Source organism: Bidens hawaiensis, unplaced genomic scaffold (genome assembly GCF_021521415.1).
Source record: "Bidens hawaiensis isolate Kalapana, Puna unplaced genomic scaffold, B.hawaiensis_p1.1 tig00018151_1, whole genome shotgun sequence".
In the NCBI taxonomy this organism is placed as follows: domain Eukaryota; kingdom Viridiplantae; phylum Streptophyta; class Magnoliopsida; order Asterales; family Asteraceae; genus Bidens; species Bidens hawaiensis.
In genome coordinates this window covers 344,170-354,644 of record NW_027492748.1, presented here as the reverse complement: position 1 = coordinate 354,644, position 10,475 = coordinate 344,170, and the positions used below count along the sequence as shown (strand labels likewise).

Genomic DNA, 10,475 nt, shown 5'->3' with positions numbered 1-10,475 from the left:
TGGTGAAGTTAGAACAACTTCACCATAGGCGAAGTTAGAACAACTTCGCCATTGGCGAAGTTAGGACAACTTCGCCTACAGGCCCAAGCCCAAGCCCGCGAAGTTGGTTATCTATATATATGTGTGTCTTGTTTAGGGTTTTGTATCCAGAAAAGTGAGTGTGTTTTGTGTAGTTGTCATTGTCTAGAGAGAAACAGAGAGGGAGAGTCGTGTGGGACGGCCCGAGGTAGAGCTCACCTCGGGTCGGCCGTGTTCTTTGTTTTGTCTTTCGGTATGTAATGTGTTGGTTTAATATAGAAAGGATCTGCATATTCGTTTTTCCCATTCGTGTGTTTGTTTATGTGTAACCGTGTTCTTCGTTTCCAACACCATAAACGAGTCTAGGAGGACTCCGCACTCCTAGACCTTGTGCAGATCTCGTATCGATCAGCGACGCCCCGGGGGGACTTACACAATGGGTGCGTCAGAAATTTTGATAAATATTAATACTAAGACACGAACAACACATGTTGGCAAGAATTATATAAGGCGGTTCGATTCCATCAAAGGAGAATACTACAATAATAGATTTCAAACTCTGATAAAGTGAGTTGCATGCGTGTCGTAAATATTTCGTCGGCTCTCGTAACAGGTTGTACTAATGTGTTAAAAAGGGAAAATTCCTAAAATAAGCCTTTAGAAGAGAGAGATTTTGAAAATAGTCCAAAATTTTGAAAATTTTAATATTGGTCCATCTGAAATCGTCTCCACCGTGACATATGGATTTCCGCCTATGATTTTCGTCCCCCAATAAAAAAGTGACACGTGCAAAGCATCTGACACACGCTGATAGTTTCCCCCTGAAATCTATCTTTGCTGATATTTTGGTCTTAAAATCATCTCCACGAAACCATCTCCTCCGTGATGTTTGGTCGTGTTTTCATCTCCGCCGTGAGTTTTCAAAAAAAAGTCGAAATTCATGTTTTTTTGAAATTCATCTGACCAGATGAATTTAAAGTGAATTTCGTCTTTTGGCTAAAACCCATAACAATCTTCATCTTCATCATCTTCCTCTTCCTCTTCATCTTCCTCTTCCTCTTCCTCTCATCTTCATCTCCATATTAATAGTGCTATTAATGGAAGCATTTTTATGATGCTCAATATTTATATAAAAAAATATAAGCTTCGGTATAAAAAATCATTAAATATACAAAAAGTAGTTTTATGATTTTTTTTTATTTTTTAAGTTCAATATATCTTTTTTACTTATCATGTAATTGTATCAACCAAAACAAAAGAAATAATGCTGCAAACTAAGATTTATTTTTGAAAGGGAACCTTTCATGAAATATAATAAATATAATAAAAAACCATTCATTCATAAGCTAAATTATTAACAGTTCATATTTGGCCAATGTGTTAAAAAGGGAAAATTCCTAAAATAAGCCTTTAGAAGAGAGAGATTTTGAAAATAGTCCAAAATTTTGAAAATTCTAATATTGGTCCATCTGAAATCGTCTCCACCGTGACATATGGATTTCCGCCTATGATTTTCGTCCCCCAATAAAAAAGTGACACGTGCAAAGCATCTGACACACGCTGATAGTTTCCCCGTGAAATCTATCTTTGCTGATATTTTGGTCTTAAAATCATCTCCACGAAACCATCACCTCCGTGATGTTTGGTCGTGTTTTCATCTCCGCCGTGAGTTTTCAAAAAAAGGTCGAAATTCACGTTTTTTTGAAATTCATCTGACTAGATGAATTTAAAGTGAATTTCGTCTTTTGACTAAAACCCATAACAATCTTCATCTTCATCATCTTCCTCTTCCTCTTCCTCTCATCTTCATCTCCATATTAATAGTGCTATTAATGGAAGCATTTTTATGATGCTCAATATTTATATAAAAAATATAAGCTTCGGTATAAAAAACCATTAAATATACAAAAAGTAGTTTTATGATTTTTTTTATTTTTTAAGTTCAATATATCTTTTTTACTTATCATGTAATTGTATCAACCAAAACAAAAGAAATAATGCTGCAAACTAAGATTTATTTTAGAAAGGGAACCTTTCATGAAATATAATAAATATAATAAAAAACCATTCATTCATAAGCTAAATTATTAACAGTTCATATTTGGCCAAAGAGCGTTGCAATTACTTGCACCTCCTGCAAACTCAACTCCACCACAATCACTATAACAACTTCAATCATAATACCTCTCTTGAATTTTATTGTTTTATAAGAGATTTTTATAGAAGTGGAAGAATAAATAATGGAAAATATAAGCTGACAAAGTTAACTTGCAAATTTATTGATTTTTTAAAACTTTTTTTAAAAATCATCTGAGGAGATTAAATTCATTAGGAGATTATCGTTTTAAAATTTTTTTGAAAATCATCCAAGGAGACTAAATTCAATGGAAAATTGTCGGTTTTTTCATACTTTTTTGAAATTTATCTGAGATTAAATTCAACTGAAATGCATCCGGGGAGATGAATTTCAATAAAACGCAAATATCATCTTTTTTTGAAAACACATGGGCCAGACACATTTGAATGGAACCCATGGTTTTTGAGAGGATGATTTTGGATTAAAATTAACGGCGAAGACATATTTCAACTAAAATATGTTGTCACCTATACACATGTCATTACCTCATTGGTTATCGAAATCTGTCGGCATGATTCCAAATGTATCGACGGAGATGATTTTGATGGCCTAAAATTGAAATTTAAAAAACTTTTGGACTATTTTCAACTTCTATCTAATCATTTGGGTGTTGTTTGTTTTTTCAGAGGTAAAATGTCTGCAGTCTGCGGACCACATCTGCAGGCTTCTGCAACAGAAGAGGTGGACCAAACCTCTGCAGTCTGCAAGAAGAAGAATGTTTGTTTTTTAACGTCTGCAGGGTGCTAAAAATTGCACTAATAACAATTGAACTATTATGCAAACTAATCAATTTCTACAAACATTCAACTCAGTTTCTACAAACAACTATATATATATATATATATATATATATATATATATATATATATATATAATCTAACATGCTAGGTTTAAAATTCATTTCTACACAAAACAACTACTGACAACTTCACTACTATAGATTATTTCCAACATGAGTTGTTTGTGTTCCGTCCCAAGCACTTGATCATTAGTCTTCATTTATGCACAAGCTTTACCTAGGGCATATAAAATCAAATTTTAGTACTTATGTATAACATAATATTAAATCATATTTTCAATAAACACAAAAGCTATGGAACAAAAATTAATTCAACACACACTATTATATGCATCAACAAAATCCAACATATCAATGTCCTACTAAGCAACCCGATTTGGCCCGTTAGTGCAAATTTCTTGCGTAACCCATTTGCTAGTATTTAAAACCCGTAGATTACCTTCTAACAAACGAATACAACCAATTAATAACAATATTCATCAAGCCTAAACTTTCTACAAACTTTTTTCAACTACAAACTAATAACAATATTCATCAAACCTAAACATTCTACAAACTAATAACAATCTAAAGAAATTAACAAAAAACTTTAACAATTAACAAAAGCTACAAACGTTATTCAACAACAAATTAATAACAATATTCATCAAACCTAAACTTTCTACAAACTTTATTCAACAACAAACTAATAACAATATTCATCAAACCCAAACTTTCTACAAACTAATAACAATCTAACAAAAAACTTTAACAATTAACAAAAAACTACAAACTTTATTCAACAACAAACTAATAACAATATTCATCAAACCTAAAATTTCTACAAACTAATAACAATCTAACAAAAAACTTTAACAATTAACAAAAAATCTACAAACTTATTCAACAACAAACTAATAACAATATTAATCAAACATAAACTTTTTACAAAATAATAACAATCTAACAAAATTAACAAAAAACTTTAACAATTAACAAAAAACTACAAACTAGTAATAACATAACAATTACAATAATGGTGATGAAATAAACATACCAAGATAGATGGAGATGGTATGATGGTGGCGACAGGTATGGCGGTGACGACAGGGGGTGGCGGCGGAGCACGGGTGGCGGCGACGCTTATGGTGGTGGATGCAGCTGGTATGGTGGCGGAGGTGCAAGTATAGTGGTGGAGGTGGTTGGGCTTGGGAGAGAAGAGTAGAGGAGATTAGGGTTTGAGAGAAAAGTCTGATGAGAATCATAAGAATGTGTTAGAAGAGGTTTTAGAATAGACTAGAAGTGGTTGGACCATGTCTACACCATGAAGTGGGCGCGCAAACGTTTTTTAATGAAACGTCTTTGGAAAAACAAACACTCTGCAGAGGACAATGTCTGCGCATGGTCTGTGCGACGCAGACATAAAAGACCAGGAAATTCTTTTAGGAAAAAACAAACACCATCTTGGTCTATTTTAGGAATTTTCCCAAATCGTTAATAGTCTTATGCTATTTACATAATAGTTTTATGCTATTTACAATTTATTTAAGGAAATTTGGTTTTAAATAATCCAAACTATGTCCTATTGGTAAATATCAGTCCCAACTTTACACTTGCTTGCTGGCAATACCAACTATTTGTGTATTTGTTTTTAACGGGCCACGACTAACGGATGTTACTCCGTTAGTCTTTGTCTGACGTGGCCATCTTAGTTGGCAAAAACTTGATTACGTGGAACGTTACGTGACGGCTGACTGTGTCCATCCCACCACTAAACCCATCATCTTCAACCTATTACCCTTTACAACCCCAGCCACCACAACACCACCAGTCCACCACCTCTGCAATCATCGCCGGAACCCTGACCACCGCCATACCCATCCACAGCAGCCACCACTGGAACCCACCACCTGCAACTGGCCATCTTCCGGTCATCTTCTCCGACCCCCAACTAGCCGGATTTCTGCCCTAATCTTGCCGGAGTTCACAAACCCAGATCCACCACTGGAACCCACCACCTGCAACTGGCCATCTCAATTCACCACCACCAATTCTAACAACGCCACCGCCTGAAACGACCTTTCTCCGACGATTGTGAACAAGATCTCGTTGTCTCATCCTTCACTGCCTCCACACACAGTCCACATATCCACTTGTTGTGGATATTTCCCCTCACCATCGTGATGTACCCCACCGTACACTCTTCCGTCACCACTATCTCAGCCGCAGAATAATTAAGCCAGATCCCCAATTCTCGAGCCATATAAACCCTAACCCTAGAAAAAGAAGTAGATGATGAAGATTAATATGATGATTAAGGCTTGATGGCAGGTGCTGGCAGGTAGTGGTGCTAGTGTCGGCAGGTGATAAGTGGTGTTGGAGGGCTGGTGGTGGTGGAGTTACTGGAGTAGAGAGGGAGAAGAGAAGAGAGTGATTAGAGAGTGGTGATGGTGGTGGTAATGGTAATGGTGATTGTGTAATCTGCCACGTAAGCTCGATCTTGTCACGTATTTGCCATATAAGCACGTTTTTGACACGTATGCATGCCACATCATCATCGGACTAACGGGGTTAGTCCTCCGTTAGTCGCGGACCGTTATAAACAAATACATATTTAGTTCGGGCTGCCACTAGATAAGTGTGAAGTTAAGACTGTTATTTATCAATAAGACATACCAGGGATTATTTCCAAAATTGCGAATCTTTTTCCATTTTTCAGACAAAAGCAAGTAAGTACTTGATTATGTCGAAAAAACATAAAGTGTGTTAGGTTCAACTGAGGGGGTGTTTGTTTTTTCTTCAAACATCTTCAAGGGAGCTAATGTCTGCAGGCGCGCAGACATTACCCTTGAAGACTGTTTGTTTTTTTTCTTAAAACAGATCTGAAGTTATCTTCTTTCATCTTAAAAGAAAAGCAAGGAAATCTTGCTTAAAACATCTTCACAAAAAAACCCTACTCTTCTCCCTTTGCAGCCACCCTCTCATCCACTGCTCCTACCACCGTCCGCCAACACCACCACCCACCGTACACCGCCACCACCACCCCCGTACCCCGCCGCCACCGTCCACCACCATCCACCGCCACCACCACCGTCCACCACCCACCATCCATCACCACCACCGTCCACCACCCACCATCCATCACCACCACCGTCCGCCACCACCACCACCATCCATCACCGCCACCACCACCATCCATCACCCACCACCACCACCATCCATCACCGCCACCACCACCACCATCCATCACCGCCACCACCACCGTCCACCACCCACCATCCATCACCACCACCGTCCACCACCCACCATCCATCACCACCACCGTCCGCCACCACCACCACCATCCATCACCACCACCGTCCACCACCCACCATCCATCACCACCACCATCCATCACCGCCACCACCACCATCCATCACCGCCACCACCACCATCCATCACCCACCCCACCACCATCCATCACCACCACCGTCCACCACCAACCAAAACCATCCATCACCACCACCCATTTTCCACCACCACCATCCACCGCCACTACCCACCGTCCGCCGCCACTACCACCATCCACCACCACCACCTTCCACCACCCACCAAAACCAAATCGGCATGGCAAGCAAAGACTAAAAACTAGATGTAACTTGAATAAATGACTTCTATCTTGTGAGATAAGTTTGACAGTTATGCAGACAGTATCAGCTTATAAAAACAAACAGTCTTATATTTTCAGCTTGCAGATCTTCAGACCACATCTTCAGTTGCAGACATGAAAACAGATGAAATCAGCTTGCAGACAGTTTATGTCTGCAAAAACAAACAGCACCTGAGTGTTGGTGTTCTTCACCTAATTAATGCTAGTACAATCTCCGGTGAACAATGGCTTCAGCTCCGATCAAGATAAGCAATGAACAAACTCCTGATCTTCAAATCACTTATGAACTGAAACCCTCCAAATCACCGGTAACCGATGTGACTCCTGTGGCTCAGCTTATGATGTCTAAAACCTCGCCCCCTGCTCCGTTAACACCTTCGGTTGCATTATCGGTATCTATTTACTATTAATTATTAGTTTGCAAGTACAATTTGAGTTATTGGTGGTTGGATCTGCTGTGCTTTTAGGGCAAACGCAAAAGGTTGAAGCCAACCAGATTTGACTTTGCTTCCTTTAAATCCAAGAAGAAGAAAAACCAACGCTTGATTTCAAAGCATAAGGTTTGTAATTTTGTTTTATATATTGTGAATTTGTGATGTATAACCCCCCAAATATGGAATTGAAATGTATTGGTTGGTTTTAATCATTTTATTCATAGTGTACGTGGTTCAGTTTTTATAGAAAAGAGAATGATAACTGATTGATTATTTTTTGTTTACAGGCGGAACATGATCCTTCGAGAACGAGTTTGAGGTCGGTTTGTCTTTGAAAGCTTAATTTATCTTTTCATTTGATGAAGTATATATTTATTTAGGTTTACATTCAGTTTGGTTAAAGAAATTGGAACTAAAGTCTCTAAGGCTCCGGTTCAACCCTCGGAAACTATGATTCGAGCACGGGAGATTCAAGCGACCCTCGGAAATGAGTATCCTAGCTTTATGAAATCAATGCTGAAATCACATGTTGTTAGTTGTTTTTGGATGGTAATTCGGTAGTTTTATGTTTTTTTATTTAGATCGGCTTTATGTACCAAAATGTGACGACTTACACCCTGGGTTGCAGGGCCTTCCGTTGCCTTTTTGCAGATCATATTTACCAAAAGTTGACTCTTTGATGGTAATCGAAGATGAAAACGGAGGGCAGTCTAATGTTAAATACATTGCATACAGGTTTGGGCTTAGTGGAGGGTGGAGAAGCTTTGCAATTGAACATAAGTTGCTTGAAGGCGATGTTTTGATCTTCCAGTTAGTTGAATCCACCAAATTTAAGGTTGTAATCTTGTTCTTCAAGTATGTATGTTTTCTTCTTAATACACATTGGGTGTGGTTTTATGATCAACATTTTCTGTATTCTTGATCCACACTAAGTATGGATAACTTGAATATTTGTATATATTATACTTAATCTCGCTTTCAATTTGTAGGTTTATATTGTTAGGGCCAAGTCCAACGATGCAAAAGAAATTGATGATGCTGTTAAGGTTATAAGCCAGGATGCACCTGTGGAACACGTAACTCCAGGTTTGTCAAAGATCATCAAAGCAACTAAAGGTGTCAGTTTCTATCCGTTGCTTGTAAATGGATCGATTTGGTTTATGTTTGACGCCTGACGGGTCAAACGAGTAAAGTGAAAAAAAAAACTTAAATTATAAATGGGTCAAACGAGATGAGTTGTCAAAAGTTGACCAAAGGGAATTTTAATGTTTATAACCTCCAAAACTGTTTTATTCAAGAAAAAAAGATTATTATAATCGTAACGATATCGCTTTTGTTTAATTATCATATTTTTTACACTTGTTTTTCTTAAAGTGTACGTGGGACAAATGGCGTTTTTGGTCAACTTGACCCGTCATTTACAATATAATTACTGGTTTGACCCAAATCCATTTTGACCCGTCTACACAGCCATAGTTAAGACACATTCTAAATCAAGAGGAAGAAAGGATTCAAGTTCGGGGCCTGTTCCCTTAACCAAAGTTAAAAGGAAGTACAAAGGGTCTGCGGTCAGCTCACAAGTTCAAGGCTGTCTACCCGAACCGAATATTTCACTAAAAGTTGTCAAAACTTTCAAAGACTTTCACATCATAGTCAAAAAACAGTGCATTGACTCGGAGCTTTCAAAAGAAATCCGTATGAGTTACTACAATCTCTGTGTTGGGAAAAACGAAATTCTTCATGATGGTGTTCGTGAAGGCTTGTACAACAAGCTAGTAGCGGGTGTGATTGGTGAGACCGTAAACATTGCAAATATGTTAAGAAACTGCAAACTCACCACAACAAAGGAAGAATTCGATGCATGGGATAGTTCCCTGGAATCGTTTGAACTTATTGGAATGAAAGTTCGGTTTTTACGCGATAGGATACGCGCACTCACAAACCTTGCATTTGAATCTGAAGATGCAAAGAGATACGTAGAGGCAAAAGAGGAACACAATCGGAATGCTAATGAGATCAAGATTTTGGAGGCGAGGTTGGTGGAACTATATGAAAGTAATAGAAAGATTGGTGGTGTGGTGGATGGTTTGAAAGAGAAAGTTGAGGGGTATGAAATTGAGTTCCAGAAAAAAGTGGATGCACCATGGTAGCATCGGTAACGAGGAAGGAAGCAATGGTGGTCATGCTAGCTTGTATATGGTTTGGCCTTGTGTGAATCATGTAGGTGTTAACGTGTGTCCTTTTGGTAATAATGATCGACGATTTGCCGAACTGTGGTTTTGGTTTCCAGAATCATGTAGGTGTTAACCTTAAAAAGGTTGGTTGTTTTTGTAACAATGACCGGACTTTTGTCTAACTATGGTTTGGTTTCTAGAATTATGGCTGTTCAATGAGTCATTCGAGTCAGTACGTACAAACTCAGGGATCGTGCTACGAGTTGAGCTAGCTCGAGTTGAAGTTTAGCTCATGTTCAGGTTGCCTGGGTGGCTTGTTTTTCATTTTGTAGTAGTCTCAAATAACAATTTTAAATTATGTAAGTCTTAAATAATATAGAATCAAACTACTAATATACAAGAAAGGTTTTACACAATGGTCATCCGTCAAATCAACATGGATGGTTTGACAGTGGGAGCTTACATACTCGATATAAGTTGTAGGATGAAACAAGTTTTAAGTAGACGCCAAAAGGCCATCAATAAACACAGTTTCTTAATAGATCAATGGATGGTCGAAAGGGAATTGGAATATTCTTGGATGCTTTTGGCTCCAAATTAGAAGAGCATCGAATAGTGTTAGTATGAAAAGCTACGTACTATTCAATAATCTTTTCAAAGAATTTGAAGGCACATTCTTCAGAGTGGTTATTCTAGAGCATATGTAGTTTAGAAACTTAAAAAAGCTCTAAAAAATCCATATGGTCATGTCACTGGAAACACACAACTGCACAAGCATACCCACAAACTATCTTGAACAATTCACCTAATCCCACAAGCATTCTAAAATGTTCATGTCATTATTAGCTTTTACATATATTTCTTGTGACAAGTTTATTTATTTTCAATAGCTAATTTAATTCTTGATACAACATAATATAGTTAACTAAATCATGTATTTGAATATTATATAAAATAGTTACACAGTAAATTCGACAATACATAATAAGTTAATAACAATTGTAAACGGCACAGCTTGTTGCCCGTTTGTCTGCCACTTTATTGTAAACGTTTTCTAAAAATGGAAGTTATATAATAAAAGAAGCGGTTACGATAACAATTAAAATAAATTAAACGCTACGTACAACTGCAAGAAACTATATGTATGTGTGGTCTAAGCTATAGTTTCCGTGAAACTTTAAAAATATATATTATGGATTTAGGGGCCACAACTTCATAACTTAATTTGTGTGTTAATACAAAAGTCGGTTTAAACCTTAAAAATAGATTTCGAAGACGTCGTTAT

General features: G+C 37.5%; 1 protein-coding gene across 1 annotated transcript; it reads left to right on the top strand.

Moving 5' to 3' along the window:
* The first annotated feature begins 6,756 nt into the window (after positions 1–6,756).
* On the top strand, positions 6,757–9,603 carry LOC143555566 (B3 domain-containing protein Os01g0234100-like). The gene is made up of 7 exons (XM_077045097.1): positions 6,757–6,974; positions 7,050–7,142; positions 7,304–7,335; positions 7,409–7,565; positions 7,645–7,851; positions 8,006–8,102; positions 8,487–9,603. The coding sequence occupies exons 1-7, from the start codon at positions 6,807–6,809 to the stop codon at positions 9,164–9,166; spliced, it is 1,434 nt and encodes a 477-aa protein (XP_076901212.1). The 5' UTR covers positions 6,757–6,806; the 3' UTR covers positions 9,167–9,603.
* The last annotated feature ends 872 nt before the right edge of the window (positions 9,604–10,475 follow it).